This window comes from Aulonocara sp. 'chitande type north' Nkhata Bay, linkage group LG4 (assembly GCF_057382095.1).
Source record: "Aulonocara sp. 'chitande type north' Nkhata Bay isolate Kocher_YH1m ecotype deep benthic linkage group LG4, A_spYH_male_GT1.1, whole genome shotgun sequence".
Lineage (NCBI taxonomy): Eukaryota > Metazoa > Chordata > Actinopteri > Cichliformes > Cichlidae > Aulonocara > Aulonocara sp. 'chitande type north' Nkhata Bay.
In genome coordinates this window covers 17489355-17514795 of record NC_141347.1, presented here as the reverse complement: position 1 = coordinate 17514795, position 25441 = coordinate 17489355, and the positions used below count along the sequence as shown (strand labels likewise).

The 25441-nt window shown below is 41.8% G+C and overlaps 1 protein-coding gene across 1 annotated transcript; it reads left to right on the top strand.

Annotated features, from left to right (window-relative positions):
* Positions 1-173: 173 nt before the first annotated feature.
* LOC147332306 (sphingosine kinase 1-like) lies at positions 174-20147 on the top strand. The gene is made up of 5 exons (XM_086288778.1): positions 174-766; positions 8839-8988; positions 13334-13428; positions 13866-13981; positions 14947-20147. The coding sequence occupies exons 1-5, from the start codon at positions 340-342 to the stop codon at positions 15845-15847; spliced, it is 1689 nt and encodes a 562-aa protein (XP_086144904.1). The 5' UTR covers positions 174-339; the 3' UTR covers positions 15848-20147.
* The last annotated feature ends 5294 nt before the right edge of the window (positions 20148-25441 follow it).

The window sequence follows — 25441 nt, the reverse complement described above, 5'->3', positions numbered from 1 at the left end:
GTGAGTCAAATGACACGCAGTTAGTGTCTTAAAATGGACCTACTAGTTTTAAAATATTGTGTAAGACTTGGTGTCACTAGATAAAATCTGCTGCACAGATAAGGTGCAAAGTGTTTCATAAAGTGTGAGAAGGAGACGCGGTTGGGACGGTTCGTTCTGCGCTCTCCTCCAGCTCCATCACTGCCATTCCCCTTCCCAGTCACTAGGGAGAGACTCTGAACTAAGCAAGCTGCTGTTATTACGCTTAAAGGGTCCCACAGCAGGCTGGTAGAATCAGAGTGTGCACCGCACCGCCATCCGCTCACCGGCCTCCGGGACGCGTCGCACTCTCCGTCCGGGATGGAGAAAGACGCCTGTGATCCGGACCCATCCCGCCAGCGGAATGGGTTCGTGGGCGTGCTGTACGGGGAGTTCACCGACATGCTCAACGACAGGGTCCGCTACTCGGTGAGCTTGACGGAGAGCGCCCTGACCATTCAAAGAATCTCCTCTTCACCCGGCCGGACTAAGGTGGTTTTTAACTTGACCGACTGTGTCGGCTGTCGGGCGTACAGAGGGCCGGACAGCGCGGACGTCGGCGCTTACTTTACAGCCTATTTCTACCCGTTCAAGAGGCGCTGGATGAGCGCCGGAGTGACCCGGCACAGAGTGGAGCAGTGCTTTCGGGTCGCACTGGTCCAGGACCCGCTCGCCAACCTCCAGGAGGCTGAGAGGTGGGCTCATGCCATCAGAGATGCTTCGGCGCGCCAGGCGCCCCGGAGAGACGGTGAGTAAACGCACGGGTCACACGTGTGAAGCCTGAGATTCAACTTTATATTGTAAAATAAATAAATAAACTATATGTAGCAAAAAAAAAAAAAAAAAAAAAAAAGGCGAACGCTGACAAATTTTATGTGCAGATGTTAAAGTATTCAGTGAGGTCAGGGGTGTGAGAAGGCCTTTCTGGCTCTCAGAAAGAGCCTCGTGCACAGATATCCAAAGCAGAGATCTCCAAGTCCCCGGAAAAAGAAAAAACAAACAAACAGGTTTGGCATAGAGGAAACACATTCCACTTGCTACTGTAACCTGTTCTACCTGCTGTGAACGGTTAGCAGTTAACTGCTGTCCCATTCATGCATGTAGCCCATGGTGATTTTTGTTGGATATGAAGCTTCTTTTGAAAAACACACACGCATAAAAATGATCACTTAAGTAGTTGGATTTTCAACTGATCTTCTGTCAGCAGAGGCTGTAGCTGCTGTTCATCCTTCCATATTCGCGCTCAGTAAATTCCCACTGAGAGTTTATTGTTGATGGGTGGAGGAAAAAAATCACATCAAAACAGCGTCTGTTTTTCACCCAGCTTTGCAGCAGCCTCGTCTAATTAGGCCTCGTCATGTCTCGCTCTGTTTAAAATGCAGACTGTCCTCAAGTTCCTTTTGTCTTCCGATCTCATTATCTCCTCTGTGCTCCAATCTGGTATACAACAACAGGATAATTAACGTGAATACTGTATGAGAAGAGTTTATGCGCCTAATTATCACTATCACTCATTTGGGAACTGATTGGTGATACTTGCTGAGGATGCAGGGCAGAACAGTTTTGGTCTCAAAACCCGATTCTGAATCCTCTTTGTCGGTCCGGCAATATCTCTTCACACCAGAAATATGAAAAGAAGAAGCGGATATTTGAGTGAGCGGTGACTAATTTGGAATGTTGAAGTGTTAGGATATGTAATGAGGTTGCCCTCCTGCAATAGCAGCCTCCAGGTGTACACAGCACACACACACACACACACACACACACACACACACACACACACACACACACACACACACACACACACACACACACACACACACACACAGACTGGACGCTGTGATACTGCAAATTGTGACATCGATCTGATACCAATATAAATACAGGCCTGGTATTATCATACAATACTGATACCAATATTTTTGACCCATAAAGGCCGTTTGTGTTGGGCAGAGCAGTGTGTCATGATTCATGAGATGAATCATCATCAATTTGCAAATTCTGAAAACATTTATGATTTTTACCCCCCATTATTGTGAGTTAAGACAATACAATACACCTTTTAGCTTTTCATGTATTTTGAAACTGTTTTTTTTTTTTTTTTTTAAACCTAAGATGTATATGTGACTGTCTTTAAAGCACTTTTGGTCAGCTTTTGTTGGTTAAATGTTCTTTAGGCTATAAATAAAACTGACTTGGCAGTCAACAGAAAAAAAGTTTTTATTCCCCTGTTCAGTTCAATGGGCTGTATACTCAATTTAGAGGATGGAAACTAAATATCGATCCTATTACACTAGTATCAAACTAATACTGATACCAGCATTGGTATCGACACTCTCCATATTTGGATCGTTCCACCCACTTCTACTGTGTGATGAGGAACATCCAGCCTCCCTCTGCTTCTGAACTGTTTATTTGCGGCAGGCAGACAGATGGTAAGCTCAAGGTAACTTGGTTGCTCACTGGACTCCGCATCAAAGTGCTCCAGCCTGGGAGCATTTCAGTCAGACATACTAATGAACCGGCTCAGGCCTCTAACAGTTTGTAGCCTTTTATTCCTAGCTTTCTTTCACTTGTCTTCTTCTTTTGAACGCAGCATCTCACGCGATGATGTGATCATATCATTAATTCTTAAGCTTGTTTTAGCGTTCCAGGTCCGGTCGAGCTAATAAAAGAGCATTTAACGGAATATATTATGTGCTTTAAGTGAATAATGTTGTACTAATGATGTTGCAGAATTGCTGCTTGTCACAGAGGAAGCAGGGGAAGTCAGAGTGACTCACTAATCCCCAATAGTGTATTTACCCCCTGAGTTAATTGCATGCCATCTCATCTGGGATTGCAGATGGAAAGGTTGGATTAAACATGCAACCACTGCACAAGATTGGTATTTAGGCAGGGAGTTATCACGGTGACACACTTACACTCAGATATAAAGTGATTTAAACGTGTAATCTAATCTATGAAGGTGTAGTTTACAGTGAGGCTGGAACTCTGCTAATTTAGCTACTGTTCTGATGTCTATCACAGTGGTAGCGTCGCAGGGTTTTTTATCCTCACTGTGGGTTCACTGGAATGAATGCGCTGTAAATAATGAAGAGCACACACTATGATACAGTCCTGCTGCTTAGAAGATCCGCTGGGAGATTGCATGCGAAAGAATGAGATGATAGTTACTTGATTTGACTTATCTTACAAGCGCCTGCTTTTTTTTGGCTACTAGCCGTATCCTTTTTTGGCTCTTCGGATATCTGATAGAAGGCAGATTGTAAATTCCACTTTTTTTTTTTTACATGACATGTTTCCTTCTTTCCTTCCTGCTACACCGGTACATCATCAATGAGGATTTGTCTTGAGTTACTCCAGAAAAAAGTGGGGCCGCACTTTTTAAAATCTGCAAATAAGCTTCTCCAGTGGTGATGTGAGTGTGATCCTGGCACCCACTGTGTCTGCTATTTAAGATGAAGAGTGCAAAAGAGAAGGAGAAGAGGATAGGAGCTACGAGTAGTGGTGTGCCATACTGCAAATGTTGGTATCAACCCTATACCAAATAAATACAGGGACTGCTGATACTGATACAATACTTTCACCGTATAAAGGCAGCTTATGTAGGTGTGTCATGACTTTTAAGATCATCATCACTTTGCAGATTCTGAACTGATTTTAATGACCTAATTTGACCTAATGACCTAATATTGAATTTACTTTGGGTCAGCCTCTGTGGTTTAAATGTGCTATGGACTAGAAATAAAATAGGCGTGACAGTCAGCAGAAAAAGGTTCAGGTATTTTTCAAAGTAGGTATATTATTTAATTTAAAAAACAAGACTATTTAACACAATTCAGTCAGCTTAGAAATGACGTATCGACTCTGTTGCACTATTGTTCCAATATCGATACCAGCACACTAGTATCAGTATTTGGATTGATCCGCCCACCTCTAGTGCTCTGCTACCTCAAAAGCAACTGTTTACTAGAAGCTTTGGGGTCAGGTGCGCCTGTCATTGTGCGATCTCCCATGGGGCCCTCCACTGAAGCAGTCATGTCTTCCTCATTGAAGGAGTCGAGAGCTAAAAATGCGTCACGAGAAGACCTCTCACCCCGGCCAGCATCTCGGTCCCCCTGGAGCTTCTGTCTTCTGCTCTGTGACACATGGCTGTGATGGGCTGTCAGCCGCTGCCACAGCGGGCACTGGTGTTTGTACTCTCTGGACGTCTTCTCCTCCTCTCCAGCAAACACTCGCCCAACCTTGGAATGCAGTGTGTGTATGTGTGTGTGTGTTGGCAGATGCTTCTTTGCTGCCTGAATTTAGTGCTGCTCCTGAACAGGAATGCTCTCAGTAAATAACCCACATATTTGTTTCTGTTCCAGGAGTTTTCATTCAATGTTTTCATGTTTTAACAAATCCCACCTGTGCTGCCGCTTGCGAAACTTAGAAGCACATTTTGTCTTTATTTAGATTTTTTTTTTCCTGTATAGACGTACACCTTTTTGGAAATGAGGTGGCAGATTCTCTCTGTCAGCGCGACACTTGTTAGTTCTGACACACTGTCATTTCCCGTCTGCCTGTCACCTCGCTGCCGGTGTGTGTTTACCCACTCGTATCTGTGAAATGCACACCCTGAAGATTTTGTGGCAGGATGATGCCTGCAGGTATCTGACTTCACATCCCAGACAGACTTCACATTCACATTCATATAACCCCTATAAGTCCCTGTCATATGCACAGGTGACACAGAGGTCAGGGAAGTAGAAATGTCTGGGAAGTTGTCGTTTTCAGAAATCTTCTTCAATGTGGCCTGTATGTACTGTCTGGGTATGCCTACTTAAATCAGCCTCATTTTATGAGCAATTTCCCAACGTATACCATGCAAATCTTCTGAAATTAGAGTATAAATTTCACCAGCAGTACTTACTAAAATATGAAAACAGCAGAGCACAGGATTACTGATATGCAGTTTTTAAGGAAAGAAGTAGCTTACAAAATTAATGAGCTATTCTACAAGACAGGAGACAAGTAGTTTTAGTTACCATTACTGCTGATAATACTGCTTATCAGTGCTGCTGTGCAACATGGGTTCAATGAGATAACATCAAAACACAGAAAGAGAAAGAAAATCTATTTTTTTCATTTTAATCTGATAAGCTGCATGTGCATATTTCTTTCTCCCACCGTAATCTCAGTTTTGTAAGAGACCCAGTTCATATACACTTGCAGCCACTTCATTAGGTACACCAGTTAAACTGCTTGTTAATGCAAATATTTAATCAGCCAATTGCATGGCAGCAGCTCAGCATATGGACATAGTCAAGTTGGCCTGCTGAAGTTCAAACTGAGCATCAGAATGGGGAAGAAAGACAATATACGTGTCGCATGGTTGTTGGTGTAAGACGGGCTGCTGCTGATCTACTGGGATTTTTCCTACACAGCCATCAGGGTTTACAGAAAATAGTCTGAAAAAGTGGAGCAGCAGTTTTCTGGGTGAAAATTTTGTTGATGCCAGATGTCGAAGGAGAATGGTCAGACTGCTTTGAGGTCTGAGGGAGGCACCCGTGCCTCAAATTAGCATTTTTTACAACCAGAATATGCACAAGAGCATCTCTGAATGCAGAACTGAACCTTCAAGCAGAAGGGCTACAGCAAAACAGAAGACCAGACCAGGTGCCACTATTATTAGCTGAGAGAAAACTGAGGCTACAGTTTGCATGGGCTCACTAAAATTGGAAAAGAGAAGATTGGAACAATTTTTGCCTGGTCTGATGAGTCTTGATTTTGATTTGCGGTATTCAGATGGTAGTGTCTGAATATGGTGTAATCGGCATGAAAGCATGGATCCATCCTGGCTTGTATCAACCGTTCAGGCTGGTGCTGGTGGTGTGATGGTGTTGGGGATATTTTCTTGGCACACTTTGGGCACCTTAGTACTAATTAAGAATTGTTTAAAATACCACAGTCTACCTAAACATGCCCACCACATTTCAGCCACGTTAGCAGCCTGTGACTCTCAAAATTGCAATTCTGTCATATCACTGTCACATATGCAAGAATTCGTCACCAGGCATGTTTTTACATATGTTTTGGAACTGTCCAGTCATATCTGACTTTTGGGTCTTTGTAAACGCTGTGCTATCTGATGTACTTGAAGTTTTTTTACACCTCAATCCTGGTCTTTGCCTCCTTAATGATACCTCTGACATGTCATTAAAATGAATTCAACGCAAAATGTTGCAAGATTTCTGCACCTTGCACGCATCATTGTAGATGCTAAACACTTTGGCATTATTATTGCAGACATATTAATGTTCTGATGATAACATTTAGCTTAAAAAACCCCCAGCTTGGCTCTTTATTAGCTACATTAGGTTATGTTATCTCAATGCTTGCAGTGATTCTCAATTAGAACACATTCATGAAGATCTGAGAAAATCCCTGCTGTAAATTAATGCAGCAATGGGCAGTGGGTTTGTTTCAAAGTAAAGCTACACAGGCTAGAATGAGTTAGGTGGGGGACTGAACACTGTTTCTTTCTTTTGTTGCATTATTCTATTTGAATCACTGACAAAAACTCACAGGTGTAATAAGCATAGTTCAGGATGAGCACATCTTTTGCTTTATGTGTCATATATCCCAGTGTGAAAAATGCTAAAGGTGTTTGCTTTAACAAACAAGAATGCCTGTGTTGGGTTTGACCCTTTTCAAGGGTGTCTGTAGGTATTGAATGGGATGATTTTCAGCCCTGCAGACTTGAGGGCAAAAACCCAATTTGAAAGCCCTTTCACTATCAGCAGCCATTTTCCACTGTATTCTGGAAGTATAGATAGGACCTTTGTGTCTGGATGCCACATTGTGCTCAGATTCAAGTAAACAACAATGCTAACCCTGTGTGACTGAATGGAGGCACAGTTTGGCATGCACCTGTGTTTTTGCCCACTCACCTTATTCTTTTTGGCGGGTTCACACCTCTTTCTCTGAGATATTTTCGTACCGTCACTGTTTCCTGTCATCACAGGCCATATAAAGTAGAGGATGGCAGTAGCACAGACAGGTCACAGACCTGGAAATTGAGGTTATAAACTATCAAGAGGACAAATACCCTGACAGCTCAGCCAGAGCCAACAGATAGTGAGTCAAAACAAAGACGGCAAAAGCATTTGCTCTGTCAGTTCTAAGGTTAAAAACGACAGCTGAAATTACTAAATGATGAGGATCTTTTTTTTTTTTTTTTTACATCTGTCACATTTTATGACTCTGAGAAACTTTGCTTGCCCGATACCGAAGGCAGTATCATCTACAGCCATGTATTTATGGCAGAAATCAATACCGGTTCTGCTCTCCGTGCCCCAAAATGGGATGATGTTTTTGTCCTTTCTGATTCATTTGATATGGTCTCTGGCGAGTCTGTGTGTGCTCTAAAGGTCAGGAGCGTCTGCTGCAAAATCCAACTCGAGTGGGGGAAACTACTCTGTAAAAGCTGCAAATCCTTTTAGTTGCAACCAACAAGTATTTTACAATTAAATCTGCAGTAGGCAGAAATCTTTTCCAGATTTCTGCCTACTGCAGATTTAAAATTAGACAGCTCTCCTCCCGCAGCTCTCTGTTTTAAGCCCCCAAACAAATGAGCATGGGCTAAAAATAATTAGCTGCCCTGGGATTTAAAACCCCACTCTCACTGGTGAATGTCATTTACTTAACCCATTACGCTACCACATCTCCTGCGCTCTTTCTCTACATTTCACTTTCAGTTTTTCTGCAACTTTATATTGTTCCTTTAATAAGCTTGCAGAAGTCTAGTTCCCTCTCAGAACTTTCAGATTAGAATATGATGAAAAGTTGTAGTTAAGATATTGCAAAGTCCTGTAGTAGCCCTTACTACGATCATTACTTTACATTTCGCAGTTGATTTTTGGCATCAGGAGCAATGTGGGGAATCATTGTCTGTCTACAGGATGCACTGTCATGTGGACAATCTACTATAACTTCATCATTATTCTACTTCTGACAGTGGTTATTTTGGGGAAAAGGATGTTGAAGATGGAGCTGCCAAGCAAGCAGCGTTTAATTTTTAATTATAGTTATTGTCGGGGACTTTTTTCAATCAGAACTAGAGGCGGGACAAGGTTGGAAGTGATCCAATCACAATCTTGTGAAGGTTAAATGTACACATTTGACGTGAAGTGGTACAGCTATATTGTTTTTTTCTTTTCTTTTTTACCAATTAGCAGTGGTGTGCAGTTTTTTTTTTACCAAGTAAATACAGGGCAAGTGTTGCCAATACCAGTACAGGTGCTGATACTTTTAATTTGTAAAGGCAGCTTATGTAGGGGAGAGCACTGTGTCACGATTTAATCATCATCAATGTGCCAAATCTGACCAAGTATACCAATGCTGATACTGGTATTTGACAGCTAGCATCCACAGTGCACATGTGCCCTTGAGTAAAAAGGCAGAGTCCCTAAAAACCTCAGGAAAATGGATATTCTCATTCCATTAATCTGTCTTCTCTTGAAAGACACAAGCAACAGGAGGATTTCCCTCATGGGGACGACAACATGTCACGAGTTGCTAATAATACATGGTGAGATCTCGAATGAGAAGCATCTGTAAGCCCTCTCTCTTTGAAGAAAGTAGCATGTCACATTAAAATGAAGCGTTGTCAGCCTGAATGCTCTCACGGCCCGTGCCTTTACTGCCTCATCCTTCTTTTTTTTGTGCCAAAGAGACCCTGAGGGAAAAGGCTGCCCTTATACATTCTTTAAAAATCCTACTCCTTCATCTCTGTCCTCGCCTTCACTCACATCCACCTTCCTCTGCCTCTCTCAGGTGTGGCGTATATGGAGGTGCGTCGGCCTTGCAGAATCATGATGCTGGTGAATCCTCAAAGCGGGCGCGGACAGGCTCTCCAGCTTTTCACCGGCCACATACAGGGCATGCTCACGGAGGCCTCTGTTCCCTACACGCTTGTCATCACAGGTCAGTGGATTTCACGCACACGTAAATATGTTTTCCCTGTGCGGTTGGCTGGCAATGTTCTCAAGGTCACCTCCATATGAAAATATCAGATTGAAGTCTTTAACCCCACCGTGGACGATCATTTAAAGAACCTGCCAATTACACACACACGCACATAAGTTGACATAACTGCACTCTAAAACAACTTTTAATCTCTGCAGGAATTATGCATTGCCTGTGTGATCACAAATTTACAAACCACATGTTCAAACACGAGTATGAGCAGGCACTCAGGCACATGTGCAGTGATACGCATTTAATATCTCTCTCAAGCTGCTCCATATTCCATATGAATTGCTTATGCTTTTTGTGAATTCAAACAGTGTTGCGTTGGTTGCTGTCATCAGAGGCTTTAAGCTCAAAGTGACCTCCCTCGGGATACCAATAAGCTGATAAAGAAATATAAAAAGGCTTTAATACCCAAACATATGGAATAAAATATAAGCACATAGACTCATTTACCCTCCTGCCTTTAACTTTAACTATACAAAGTTTGATAAAGCCTTTATAAGCCTATGTCAACCACTGGTTTATAAAATCATGTTCTAAAGCCTCAAGCCGCTATCATGTGTTTACCAGCCAAGCTAGCAACCTTGGCAGCAACCTGCATTCATATATTTTGTTTGTACGTTGCATAGATGACTCAACAAAAAATTGTTTTTCAGGGCTTTCATTGCAGCCAGTGGATATGTGGGACAATCCTACCCACTCCATCCATTAATCCTTTACATTGAAGATCAAATAAATCATCAGCATATACAGCATTTACAGTTAAGACTGCATTTTATAAATTACATTCATTCTTTGATTTCCACATGCACGGTTCACCCGCATGCAATGAAAGCCTGTTCAAATGTGATTGGTCAGTAGTACCTGGTCTACAAACAAAGTACTAATGGAAAGCAGAAAGCTCCCAGTGGCAATAATGTTGTTCCTTACTACAGACTCTCCGTTTTCATATGTATGTAAGTGTTTATACGGACTGCTATTTCAGTGCCTTGAATTAACTGAGTTGAAGCTCAGCAGAGAGCTACTGGCTACAACTGTGTCAGAACCGATATTTCATGTACCTAATAATGCATAATTTAAGCCTTCATCAAATTTTGGTTAAGGAAAAGAAGAAGTCATCTCCGGTACCACTTTACACAAAGTTATAGAGAGAAAAATATTTTTTATATCAGCTTGTCTTTACTTCAGTCATAACATTGGCCAATTTAATGGGAATCTACCACTTGTGCCAGCCTCTAGAACAGGGGTAGGCAACTCGAGTGCCAGTGGCCTGCAGGTTTTAGATGAGTCCTTGATCGACACTGCTAATTTGATGTCTAAATGACCTCCTCAACATGTCTTGAAGTTCTCCAGAGACCTGGTAATGAACTAATCATCTGATTCAGGTGTGCTGACCCAGGGTGATATCCAAAACCTGCAGGACACCGGCACTCAAGGCCTGGAGTTCGACACCCCTGCGCTAGAAGTGAACTTCTCATTAGCGATCGTGATTGACTACAATTATGTGTTTGATAACACTAATTGGATTGATCATATCTCAGAACAACCCTGAAAAGTCCAATGAACTCATTGAAGAACTAAGAAAGAAGACTGTAGATTTTAAAAAGTTGGGAAGGTCTCTTGGAGCCATTTCTAAACAACTGCAGATTCCAAGATCATCATTTCAAACAAATGGATAGGAACAACCCAGTAACCACCTAGGATTAAACCTGCCATGAACTGGGAACTGCTGGAACACCAGTGTCACTGTCCACATTGCCATGGACTGAGAGAGTGCCAACTAAGAAAGAAGCCCCTGCTCCAAAGTTGACATGTTCAAGTTCCGATGAAACCTGCAGCTGTTTACATGGACAAGCCTAATGGCTTCAGGAGAAAAGTTTTATGGTCAGATGAGGCAAAAAATTAAGCTGTTTGGCCACAACAAGAGGCGTGTTAGGAGAAATAAAGACGAGGATTTCAAAGCTAAGAACAGTGGTAATTTTAGCATCAGGTTTTGGGGCTGATTTGCTGCCAGTGGTACCAGTACATTTCACAGCGTGGATGGAAACATGAAGAAGGAGGGCTACCTCCAAATTCTTCAACTTCACCTCAGATCAGCAGCTAGATGTGTGAAAATTGGACACAGCTGGGTGTTCCAGCAAGACAATGATCCCAAACACACAAACTGGTTTTGGAATGGATAAAGGAGGCTAACATCTTCAGGCTTGTGAACTACGCAAAAGCTAAGTCCATGCCAGGTAACCAACCAATTTAAATGAACTCAACCAGTTCTACCAAGAAGAGTGGTCAAATGTCCTGCCAGAATTATGCCTGACGTTTGTTGCTGGTTAACAAATCATTTGGTAGAGGTGTAATTTGCTAAGGGACATTTAACCAAATAGTGGGGATGTATGTATACATCTGGGCAAGAATGCATACTTTTGACCCTGTATAGATACAAGAAAATCCTAAATAACTTCCAACTTTTGCTCCTAATTCATGCTTTTTAAACTCGCCAAAGATGTATGTAGGTTTCAGTTATTGTGCAAATGTACTGTTTATAAGGTTGGGGCAACCTGCAGTCAGCTGAGACTGAAGAAGTCACTTGGATGAGTGACGAAATGTTTCTCCCGTTGAAAACGCTACGTCCAGATGAACAGAATGAACCTTTTGGGATATGCTGTAAAATCATTCCACGCTGGAAAAAGAGCAGTTCAAAGAAATCATTAAAAGCCCCAAATTATCATTACATTCGTGCCCATGATTAGTGTATGTGAACTTCTCACCACAACTGTAAAAGCACTGTCTTCTTATTCAGTCCTGGAGGTTACCACTTGCCTCCAGCCAAACCCTGCTTGACAGAATCAACAGAAGCAGCTGTTGCTTCTAGCATCAGCTCGGTAGCGTGTAGCTCAATGTGAGATGAACCACAACAGCAAATTCAAAAAATAACAGGACAGGCTCTGTGTTTGTTTATTTGAGAGAGGCTGCTGATGTGTACTCATTATACAGACCTCTGGGATTCAAAGGAAGGCTGGCAGCTGGGTGGGGAGGTAAACAGACAAACAACAATAACTAATGTTAAACAGAAATAAGGTGGGGGTAGGGAACACTAAAGGGCTTCTTTGGTCTGATACAGATTAACTGGCATAAACCATTTACTGGGACAGGTCCTTGATGACTGTATCACACTGCCTTAGCCTGAGGAAGGACAAGTACCAGTGGAGGCACTTCTTGTGTCAGCATGTACCTTTTACATACTGTATGAAGTGCACCAAGTTTAATCTTTACCCAGCTTAACCTCAGAAGGAGGCACACGAAGGTGACACAACTTGGGAACAGCTGTATTTAAAGTGGAATTTACTGAGGATTTTAAACAGAGCAAAATCTTTGGTAGTCGTGTGCAGATGGTGGAAAACTCAACAGCGAGCGTGCCAGGTGAAAACTTTGTGGCACCTCTGCCGTCAGGTTTAAGGCTGTATGCGTGACAGCGACCTCTTGAATAAGGAAGTGGCTAGGAAGTAAAGCATCAACTCCCTCGGCGGGCTCAAGTTGCTGAGTCAGCTGTGCAGTGCAGTTACTCCCTCTGCTTCAGTCTGTCAACACAGCACTGCATCAGTGCCTCGAGCCTCCCCAGCAAACAGCAAACAAACAGCAGCAACATGGGGAGCACCGCTGGGGAAAGGGAGACCCAAGAGACTTTCCAGGCATGGGGGTTGTGGGGAAGACAGGTAAAAATTGAGCAAAGTGAAAAGAAAAGACGATGCCACTGTTTTTATTTCCATCAATAGATCAGAAAACAGTATTTCAACCATGATGTGAGCGTATCAGTGTTTGTTAATTTCATATCTGCCGTCCTCTTTTACCATGCACGACTTCACTGCGGAGTGTCGGCTGGCGGGACAGTAGAATTTGATGCTGACAGGATGAGCCCCCTGCAGAGGGACCTACTCAATGATGCTGCCAATAAAACTAGGCTTAACAAATAGCTCAGCGCATTAACCAACATTCATGCATGCACACACACACACACACATTCAGATATTTGTCAGTCACAGATGTTTGCAGGCTGGCTAAAGCTGCCTTGGAGCTGTTGAATAGCCACTGGATGGGCTAATGTGATATGTCTGCCCTGATAAGGGGAAATTGAATCTCTTTTCTGCCTAATCTCCCTGATCCTACCCCAAAGGCTGGCGATAAAGGGGAGCATATTTCTTTCACTGACCTTGCCCTTTTTTTTATGTCTTTGCTACGTCCTGCATTTCACCGCACTTTCTGCTTCGTGTTTTACTTCTCGATCTCCTCTCGTGTCTTCCAGAGCATCAGAACCACGCTCGGGAGCTGGTGAGAAAGGCGGACCTGTCGCAGTGGGATGCACTGGTCATCATGTCTGGAGATGGGCTGCTGTTTGAGGTGCTTTAACTTTACTTGGCAAGGACACAAGTGCTAATCAGCTGCGGATGAAAATCATACAAACTCTTACAACCCTGCCCTATTCTCAGGAACTTCTTAGAATAGGACTATAAAAATTTAATTTGTTCTCAATCTTGACAAAAGAGCTGGCACCAGAAAAGCCTTAATTTTTTCTGTGGATGTTTTTCAAGCTATGATGTAGAATATAAGTAATGTCAAGGTTTTTCTTTCTTTTTTCTTTTTTGCTTTTGATTCTCTGATTCTATAAATCTTCCACCGTGGTACCTTCATGTTTCCTGGAAGCACTACACTTAACACAGAACAGCTGTAACTATGAGAGAAACACTTTTTATCAGAACTTGCAGTCTTCCACAGTCACTACTTTCTATTTAGAACCACAGTCTGATTCTGCTCTTCTATTCTTCTTGCTTATTCAGGTGATAAATGGTCTTATGGACCGAGAGGACTGGCAAGAGGCCATTCAGATCCCTCTGGGTATTCTACCAGGTGGCTCCGGCAATGCCCTGGCTGCATCCGTCCACCACTACTCACAGTGAGTTGATCCATTAATGAGTCATTTAAATGCATGGGTTAACAGTCCAAAAGATAAACCTTCCTCAGTTTTGGAAAAAAAAGACAATTTATCTCATGCTTGTGTAATTATGCCAAAGGCTGACTGGGCACATCATTTCCTCAGGAGAGAAACAAGACTTTCAACTGCTTTGCTGTGCGGCAAGGTCATTTCAGGTTCCTCCAACTCTCAAAGGAATGATGTAATGGGTTTAAAAACTGGCACATTATGAGTGATTATAGTCCAGAGTGCAGCTGGGGAACATGTTGACCCAGCACATGTTCAAGGTGTCATCTCCATCTGCTGGTTGGTTGTTAGCACAACATCAAAGGGGCGAACAGAAATATACACTAATGAGTCAAAACATTATGGCCGCCTCTGACTAACAAGCTGTTGGGCCTTCAGTGCAGCTCTGACCTGCTGAGTCATGGACTTATAACAAGATCTGAAGGTCTGTAGGTGTAGCACTGAAACTTTGAAGATCCGAAGTTTTGAGATCAGACTTGATCAATGACACCCTCCAAGACCAAACTGCCAGTTCAGTAGTTAAATGTTGTTCAGTAGCATGCTGTTGCTACAGTAATATCAGCATTATGTGCAGCAGTGAGTTTATTTAATTCATTATGTGTCTATTTGTGAGCATTTGTAGTGCTTTAGCTCATTCACACATTTGTCACCCCAGTTTTTGGGGTTCTGTGTTTTTAATGTTAGTTTATTTTTAATGGAGAGAAAGAGAATATCAACCTTGCCTGAGGACATGGTGGTTGATATTCTGTCTCTTTCTATTAAAATGAAACTACCATAAAAGTTAGAGACTTTTCATTTCTTTGGCAGTGAGTAAACTTACAAATTTAACAGGGGTTCAAATAATTTTTCACCCCACTGTAGTCCCATGTAGTAGTTGTGAAATTGAGGCTTACCTCATGATCTCTTAAACAACTTTTCAGGTCACCTCCAGCATGGAATGAGGAGCTTCTGTTGAGCTGTGGTTTCATGCTGTGCAAAGGCCTGGTTGGCCCTCTGGACCTGGTGTCTGTCCACCTAGCCTCTAAACAGCGCCTCTTCTCGTTCCTCTCTCTGGCCTGGGGCTTTGTGGCAGATGTCGATATTGAGAGCGAGAAGTACCGCCACGTCGGAGCTATCCGGTTCCTTATGGGCACCCTGGTACGTCTGGCCTCACTCCGAGTGTATCAGGGCAGATTAGCATACCTTCCTGTGAAGGAAGCACCAAAACCTTCAAAAGGGAGCTTCACAACAAACCACCCACCCTCCACACCTCAGCACCCCTCACTCTGTTCTTCACTTCCTTGTCAGTTTATCCCCAACACTTCCCCAAACCCGAGCTCTCGCCATGGCACGAACTCAAACCACAACACTAGAACCAACTCTTCCAACAACGCCATCACCACCAAGAGGCCTCAGATCGAGAGTGACACCAAGACAAGAGCCCCTGTAGACTCTCTGCTCCCTGACCTGGAGCAACCTGTCCCAGACACATGGACAGTAGTCAAGGAGGAAGACTTTGTCTTGGTGCTGGCTATTTACCAGTCCCACCTGGCTGAGGACCTGTGGACAGTCCCTGGTGCAATGGCAGATGATGGTCTGATCCATCTGTTCTACGTGACAGCAGGAATCTCCCGGCCTGCCCTTTTGCGTCTCTTCCTTGCCATGGAGAAAGGTGGCCACTTGGCATGTGGCTGCCCCCACCTGGTGTATGAGAAGGTGAAGGCTCTGCGACTAGAGCCCATAACTCCACAAGGCATGATCACCGTTGACGGAGAGGTGGTGGAGTACGGGCCGGTGCAGGCTCAGATCCACCCCGGAATAGCTAGACTCATGCGTGGATGAATTTGGAGCATCACAACCTTTTCCTGGCTGTAGAGCTTTCTAGATTGGCCTTTTATACTCAGTGTCAATTTCTTGATCTGTGCTGGGTTTTTTGTTTTTAATTATTTTATGTTTTTTCAGAAGTGCCAAAGACATTTTATCAGCCTCTGTAAATTTCTCTATTTTTCTACTGAAACAACTTGTCCTATTTTTATGGATCTCCGTCCCCTCTTTCTCCAAATGTTTGATTCAGGGTCAAAGCCATGGATGGTTGGTCTTGCTGCTGGCTGGTCCAGGCTTAGGGAAATACGGAGGGATTATGTGTCTGTGTGAGTATGTGTGTGTGAGTGCATAAGAGAGAGAAATCTTTATGTATGTTTGTGTGTGAGATCGTGCATGAGAAGCTTTAGCGGGTGCTGGCGGAGGAGTGCATTGTGCTCTCTGCTGTCAGACCTCATAAGCATGGAACACGTGAAGAGAAGCACATTTCCCCTTCCTGGGAGACTCCTGGAAAAAAAAAATCAAACACACCGCTTGTACCCAGTGTACCACACCAGACCAATAATCTAACTCCTGGGCATCGCCTCCCTCTCAGCTTCATAGAGAGGAGATTTCTTAAAGAGGAAATGTAAATCTACCAAGGATTTCGCATTAACGGAGCTTTAATCTTTGATTAATGTGTGTTAAAAAAAGCAACAGCGAGATCTTGTCACATTAAGCTTTATCACTCTATGATGCCCACTCCATTTTCTTGAGCGTGGAAGCATTCATCAGCTGACAATGCATGAAGTGCTGGCAAGGTAGACAGAAACCCGGCCACCTGAGGTTACACCTCCACTGCTGGCCGCTCCTTTTCCTCTCCTCCTGTTCCATCTACAACCACCATGGATCTGCCTCTGCTCGCACGCAGATACACACTCTCACTTTCTTTCCCCCTTCCCCCTCCTCCTATGCACACACACACACACACACAGATACACACGTACCCTTACATCTCTGCAGCACTTAGCGAGGGGGAGGTGCATGGTCTGCCACTGTGCATATGATCCCTACTCCTCTTGCCGTCTTAAGATTGTACTCATTCTCTCCCTCCCTCTGTTAACGAGCCATCAGCACCTAATGTGTCCTTAATATGAGGCTTTACATCTGGAAAACCATGCTCAATAGAGAGCCTCTCTTTTTTTTACTCATATGAAAGCTTTTAGGTGGGCTTCAAACACATATTAGACTGGTTGAAACACACTTAAATGGAGGAAGTAGGATTTCATTTTGAGTCTGTCAGCATTGAATATTGAGAGGCGCGCAATCAATGTGGGCAAAAGCTCTGCTCAGCTGTGTGGCCTTTCCTCTGGCTGTCAACGCAGCTGTGATGAGCATTAGTGTGCTGGAGAAGTGCAAAATGTTAGCATTATTATCCGTGCCCTCTCCACACACACACACACTAGTTTAAATTATAAAAAATAATCGTGTTAACAGAGCAAAAGAAAAGATAAATGCAGATGCATCTGCTAAAAAGAAAATCACATGTAATGCTGAAGGTGAAAATATGTAATGTCGACAGGCAGGTAGAGATCAAAATTCTGAAGATCAGCTGCTTCAAGGTTTTGATGAATACATCACTGTCATCAGTGAAATACAGTCGGTGTGATGAGCTGAATTCGCACACCAGTTTCTGCTGCTTCTGGGGGTTCCATGAGTGATGGACCCTTTTTCTTTCTTAGAGTCGTAATGAAAATTATTGGGCAATGGCAGCCGGCCACCTGGACACTGGCTGAGACTGCTACTATTAGTTACACTGGGGTGGCCCAGAAACTTACGTCTCCATTTATTTTTCTGATAACACACATGCAGAAGTGCACCACCAGGAAACAACAGCTGCTGAGAAATGCTTCAAAAAGAAAAAGCATATTTTTTTTTAGTTCACTCTCTTCAGTAATAGACACAGTAATAGTAGACACATATAGTTCCCAAATAGGCCACCCCTGGCCACCACTTGGCTCCACCCCTGCAGTATATCATAGGCTGGATACCAGACAAAATGGTGCCTCATATGTTTGGATGAAAGCTGCACAGTGGTAATTACACTGGGAAAAATGAAATAAATAATTGCACGAGGGACTCAGGTGCTCTGCACATGCTCCATACCTCATAAAAACTTACAGCTCTTCTATTTCCTAAATCGTATTAAATTGCGCACATCAAATCCAGAAAACAAAATCAGCTCATGAGATGTTTATATTGGATCGTATTTTAATGATTGCTTATGAAGAGGGTAAAAACAATTCTTTAGTCCAGCCATCCTCTGTGTACATCACGTGATAAACACAGAGGATGGCTGATTTATTTATATAGTTTAGATGGATTATTTAGGACATCAAAATCCGACTGAATAATGTTTAAATACAAGTTAAATGTATCTTTAAAAACAACCTAGACATTTGAAACAAAACCCAAAAACAACTGAATTATTAATTTATTGCTGCTGTTATCTGTTTTATGATAAATCCTATAAGTAAATAGCAGTTTAAAATATAGCGGGTGAGGAAGATAATATCAGAGAATTATAGGACACCGCAGAAAAGGAGACAAACCTCTCTCCCTAATAATACTTTTACAGTCCTTTAATGAACTGCAATATACTTGAAGTTGACCTGACTCAATATGCATATTTTTGGTTTCCATCTTCACTGCAGTGCCGATCTTTTTCCTAATACTTGATTTTCCGTGCGTTCCAACTCATACCTGACATGCTGTACCTTCTATCCTTGCTGTGTCCTCAGCGATGCTATTCAGGTGCTTTGAATGCATTGTCACGCTCTCAAGGGTGCACTCCTGACATTGCTGTCGCCCGCCTGCACTGTTCATTATTAAATGTACATCTCATAAGGGTAGAGATGACCTATGCAAATGCCTTGTCATGGCTGCAGATAGTTGGAGTGAGGGTTCCCTCTGCTGGACCATCACTGAACATCGAGTGAAGGTTTTATCTGTGATAGTTTCTTCTTACATTATTCAATGCAATCTACTGAAACTACCACCTGCTTCCTGCTTTTTTAGATTTGCAGTGATGATTATCGTAGGCGGAGCTCAGCTGCAGAAGACATTGCATTCTTTGTTGTTATTAAAACCGAACATCCAGCTTATTGTAATGAAATATTGGGGAAACTTTTTGATACTTCCATTGAAGCACAGCTGCAAATAATAGCTCATCTCAGTGTAGGGTTTTGGCACACTGCTGTTAATCTACGGTACTATACTGTTGACTTGTTGTACCCTGTTGGCTGCTTGAATGTAACAGCAACATTTTTTTTCTCTATGTCAATAATGTTACAGCATTTTACAAATGATTTATGAAAAGTGAGACTATGAACTGATATTATACAAAACAATGATGTTTTTTTCCCGTTCCTGTAAGAATCTGAATATGTTATCCTTTCTGTATCATGTACACTGTACTTAGGAAATTGTCAGTTTGTGTTTCTGTCAGTGCGTCATCCTGCCAAAACATGGTCCTAGAGAAACTCGCAGCAGGAACTACTACGCAGATAGATTTGAGTAGGTGTTTGTCTCTCTGTGGACAGATTGTGTCACCATTCAAGAAGTCAGGACATTTGTAAAGACAGGTCTGGTCCAAGGAAGCATTCGTGTCATGGCTGGAGTGATACACTCACAAGAAAACATCTGGTACATGTGTTATTTGTTTTATGTGATGTTATAAAGTGCTAAATAAGCTTTTAGTGCAGAACATCAATGGTTTAGTGCATTTGAATGTGTTATACTATTTGTGTCTATAAATAAAAAATGAAAAAAATATCTATACATGTGGCACAGTTTTGTAAATTGTGCCAATTAAAGAGCTTTTTATGTAAAATTAAGTAAAAGGAAAGCCGTTTCTCTAGAAAGTGCCTTAGTCTTAAGCCAAGACAGCAGTTAGGTGGTGCACTGAAAAAATAAATAAGTGCATGAGAAAACAAACTGTTTACCATGTGAAATCACAGTTTAGCTTTATGAAAGACAGATTTTTTCTTTCTTTTCGCATATGTCAGTGTTATACTGAGGCTCTGATCTGCACAGGTTACAATACAATCACAAAGAGTGCAAGTGAAGCGCTATGACTGACTGTAAATGTTTAATAATGACATATAAGGGTGTTATTACGTCTATTCAACTGGCTGATGACAACCAGGCATTTATCATCTCCTTTTATTTTGTTATGAACTTCTTTAAAAAAAAAAAGACCAATAAACACATTCATATACAAAAAATGCTTTATGTGTTGTTCTCTGATTCATTGAAAAGGTGTCAGGGCTGAGCAGCCGGTGTGGACCCAAAAAGCAGACAGGAGAGCGATGGAACAGAAGTTTGAAAGCCGAGCCATTTATTCGGCTGAAAAAACATGAGCACAAAACAAGGTAAAGCATACAGGGGTGTAAACTAAAACTAGAACCCAAACTGGCAAAACCTAGACTATCACAACTGTGACAAAGTCACATGAACATGATTCTGAGCAGGTGCATGTGAGAAACTATGATGAGAAAAACATGAACATGACCATGACCTGAACAGAATTATGAAATACTTTAAAACAGACGCGCTAACACTGAAAAAAGGAAAGCTGTGGCTCAATTCAGGAGCTGCATCCTTCAGAGGACCCGGCCTTTGTGTCTACGTCTGGGCCGGGTCCTCCAAAGACAGAGAAGGCCGGGAGGCTGTAAAATGGGACAGTCCAGCCTTCAGATTTGCGTTACCACTGTCTCGGTGGAGTTTAATAAACTCAGCCGTCTGCTCCTTGCTATCTAAAATATAACAGGAGATTGGAGTAAATTCTCTACCATCTCACACTTCTCACATCATTTAAAGTGACTTATATATCATGTTTAACCTGAGTAGTGAACGACCGCGCGGGCCTGAAAACGATCCATCCATCCATTCGCGTCCGCTTATCCTTTTCAGGGTCGCGGGGGGCGCTGGAGCCTATCCCAGCTGTCATAGGGTGAGAGGCGGGGTACACCCTGGACAGGTTGCCAGTCTGTCGCAGGGCCTGAAAAGGATGTGCCGAGAATTCGTTGTTCTCGCCAGCTTTAGTGAGCCTTGACCTCTCAGTCACTGATCGAGCTGGTGGGTAACAGACGTCTCCGAAAACGGCAGAGCACTTTTGCAAATATGTGATGTCTTGATAAATCGAGAAGATATTTGAAGTTTACACAGCTACATTCTCACCTCAAAATATCTTAAAAGTTTATTTTCAGGCGAGAAAGAGTCATATTAAAACTCTTTAGCCGTGCTCCTCTGCCATTGCTGCGTTCGACAAGTATTTTTATATTATTATAAAAATATTATAAATACTAATTTAAATAATAAAGTATTGCAAAGAGTAATAAGAGTAATATTAAAATTAAGTAGCCGCTGCCATTGTTGAAAACTGGTATTGGCCGCATTTGGAGCAGCCTTCGAATTGGGACAGCCTTCTTTGCGTCGCTGTGATGTAATCGGCCATCAAATGCAGCCTCCAAAGGATGCAGCCCCTGAATTGAGACACAGCCGAAGACAGAGGACTTAAATATGCAGAAGGGTAATGAGGGAAGTGGAAACACCTGGGGAAACACAGCTGACACAAATGAACAAGACGCCACAGGGGAAGCAAAATTAAACAAACTGAACATGGAAACACTAGAGTTTCAAAATAAAACAGGAAATATAGAAACTGGGACATGCAAGCTTGACGCAAGAGAATGAGAGGGAGCGAAACACCAGGGGAACCTAGATAGACAAGGAGATAACACATGAAAAGAAAAAAAGACTCATTAACAAGGAGACATGGACAATAACATAAACTAGACTGAACTTCAACTAAACCCTAACTAAATAATAACATAAGAACGTAACATATTTTCAATTTAACATAAGAAATCAAAACTAGAAGATAAACTCAAAATGCTGGGTCACCTCCCTAACCCTCTGTTGAAAGTTATTAATATGTGTCCTAAACTAATGTGTTCCTAAACTGACAAATTCACACACTGGCCATGATTGATTGCCAGTATAATAAATGCTCTTGGTCCTCTTTCAACGTTTGTAAAACCATCTGTCAGGAACTTAGGGATTATCCTTGATCCTGCTCTTACGTTAGATAGTCATGTTAAATCTCTTGTTCGGTCTTGCTTTTATCATCTAAGAAATATTTCTAAATTGAGCTCTATAATATCCTATACCGAACTGGAGATTGTTATTCATGCTTTTATCTCATCACGACTGGACTATTGCAATTCCCTGTTTACTTGTTTAAACAAAGGTTCTTTGGAGCGTCTGCAGATCGTTCAGAATGCTGCAGCAAGACTTTTGACGAAAGCTTCTAAATATTCACATATAACACCGTTGCTTATGCAGTTACATTGGCTTCCTGTCGAATTTAGAGTCCATTTTAAGATTTTGGTTTTAACTTTTAAGGCTCTTCAACAACAAGCACCACCATATATTATTGAACTTTTACAGCCCTATGCCCCTAGTAGGTCTCTGAGGTCGAGTAGTCAGGGCCTACTTGTCATTCAGTATACGAGACTGAAAACTAGGGGTGATAGAGCTTTTGCTACTGTGGCCGCCAGACTGTGGAATTCCCTTCCTCAGGACTTACGATCCGCTGATTCATTGATTACTTTTAAAAAACAGCTAAAAACACATCTTTTTAAAATTGCCTTTTGCTAACTTTGTTTGTATCTTGTTTGTTTTTTTTATTTTTATAATCTGTTATATCTTGTAAAACACTTTGTGATTTCTATCTAGAAATGTGCTATATAAAATTTTTTTACTTACTTACTTACTCACTTTACTTGATTGTACACCTCATGGATTAGGAATAATCGGGCTGCTACTATATTCACATAAACATATTCAGTTCATCACATGGATATCTTTTGCTTATTGGAACAGTATTTGAAACGGTGCGTACAGGTACAGGTGATCACTTTCATAATTTAAATAAATCCAAGAACAGACCAGCCAAGTGAATGAAAAAGTAAGTAAATGCCTATTTTTATAAACTACAACGCAAAGATTTCTGTCAGGGATGTCAAACATAAGGCCCGCAGGCCAGAATTGACCCTGCAAAAGCTCCAATCTGGCCTTATGAGCGGCATTGGAAAATGTGAAGGACAGCATACATTTTGGACTTTTAACAGTATTTTCATAGGTTTTGCAGCTTCCCCTGACAATAAAGATTTCCCCCACAGTCATTCTTCTCTTTCTCCTCACCTCAACTGGCCTTGACAGATCACTCCCCTTCCCTGAGCCTGGTTCTGTTGGAGGTTTCTTCCTGTTAAAAAGGAGTTTTTCCTTCATTTATTTCTTACTGTTTAAGCCCAGAGACAGACTATATACATTTATACACAAACACACACACGTATGTGTATATACATAAGGCTTTTAGGGACATCAAGAAACAAAAATGTGGATGATGCCTATAAATCTAGAAAATAATTTACAAAGATTTGTATACCACTCTAAAATAGTACATCCATCATTTCTTTGTATTTGGCAAAGACAATGGGGAAATAGATGTGGTGATTTATTGAAATGTATAAATATACATAAAAATACAGTGTGTGAGGCAAAACAGAATTTGTACCACCTTTATTCTTCAATTTGAACTCTCTTAGGCAGTTTTCATGTCATGTCTTTAAGAAGACTTCAGGAATATTTCCCCGGGTCCCAGCACGCTACTAAAATAAAAGGAGCCAAGATTAGACAATCACCGCCAGCCTCCCCTGACACTGACCCTCAACCCACTGCACCACCCCTCCCCTGCAGCTGAGCCACAGACTCCTGCCACATTCTGGTTTTGTATTTTTGATTAACTTTGTTTTATGTATCCAAAATTGGTTATGTTTAGCTCTGTTATTTCTTAGTGTTTGCATGTCTATAATTTCCTCATGGTTGGTATGAGTTTCTTTGGTGTTGTGTTTGTGCCTGTTTATCTTTTGTCTCTGTCAGATTTGTGTGTTGTGAGCCTGCCGTTTGTTACTTCCTGTTTTACTTTGGTGGTCTTTAGTCTCTTGTGTTTTGCAAAGTATTACTTCCTGGCTTGTCATCTATAATTTCGCTCACCTGCATTTCCACCTGTTGCCTCTCCCTCATTAACTTGTGTGTATATTTTCTTAGTCTCTTTCTCTGTTTTTCTCTGTACTCCCTCATTGCTGTCATCCTCCTAGTTGCAGGTTTTAAGCTGCATTATCCTTTATTTCAGGTCGGCATTAAGGCTGCTTTTAACTTTACCTCTCCTCTTCTGAGTGCTGCATTTTGGGCCCAACTCCTGCCTGTCACGCTTCCAACCTCGACACCTTTGCTATTTAGGCACTTTTCAAACAATATTATTTTTTCTGCTACTTTTCTGTGGTCATAACTTACTAATTTTGACAGTATCCCCAATACAACTGTCTGAAACATAGCCCTAAACCTTTAGCGTCTGCCAGCGTGCACATTGAGCAATTATGTAGGACAGCTTTCATTTATTTTTGCATTATCACTAAAGTTAGAAACATATTGTCTCTCACTGACGCTGAAAAGCTAGTTCCTGCATTTATTACTTTTAAACTAAACTATTGTAATTAATTATTATTATTAGGTCACTCACTACAACTCCTTGAAAGCCTTCAGTTGATCCAGAATGCTACAGCAAGAGTACTCGCTGGGACTAAAAATCTTAGATTTACATCTTAGATGACCTTATTATCCTAGCAGAGCACTTTGCTTTCAATATGTCGTTTTCAAATGTAGACTGGGAGGCAGAGCCTTGAGCATTCAGGCCCCTCTTCTGTGGAACCAGCTGGATTTAGGAGACTAACGCTCTCTCCATCTTTAAGATTAGGCTTAAAGCTTTCCTGCTCTGATAAAGCTTTTGTTTTATCTCATTGCCCTCTTCTCTTTCTCCTAATCTCAACTGGCCTTTGAAGGTCACTGCCCCTTCCTGAGCCTGGTCTTTATCCTTGACTTCATTGTTGTTGTGAATTGGCGCTATATAAATAAAACTAAATTGAATTGAATAAGGCATGTTGCTGCTGATTTTCAGCCCAGTTCTTGTGTAATTTGGCATACCTCAGATTTTTCTCTGTCTTTTCATTCTTTAAAAACAGCTTCTCAAAAACCAACCAATGTTCTCTCTACGCTGGCACTGGCAGAGAAGATTTGGCAAGTTTTTCATGTGTGGAACGGACTCTCACAAATGCATTTTCCGTATAAATGTGGCACTACTTAAGTGGAAATAAACAGGGTTTCAAACAGTAAAATTTGTATCACCAAGAAGTATTGTTACAAGAGAAAAATAATTAAAAAAAAATAATAATTTCCTTGATTTTTATGTTCAAAGTCACGCTCTTTGAATTGGAGTCACCCTCCAATTCAAAGAAATGGAGGTGACTCCGAACTAATGGGCAGTATTGTTTCCTCGACACTTCTCTTTGCAGCAAAAAAGTCACCCTCCATTTCTTTGAATTTGCACTATGACAGGATTTATCTCCTACATCCTTTTATAAAATGCAGATGTTTGCACTCAAAATTCTGTTGCATAAGAGTAGTGAATCCCTCTTCTCACATCTCTAATTCCTCTTCTCCTGTGTACCTCCT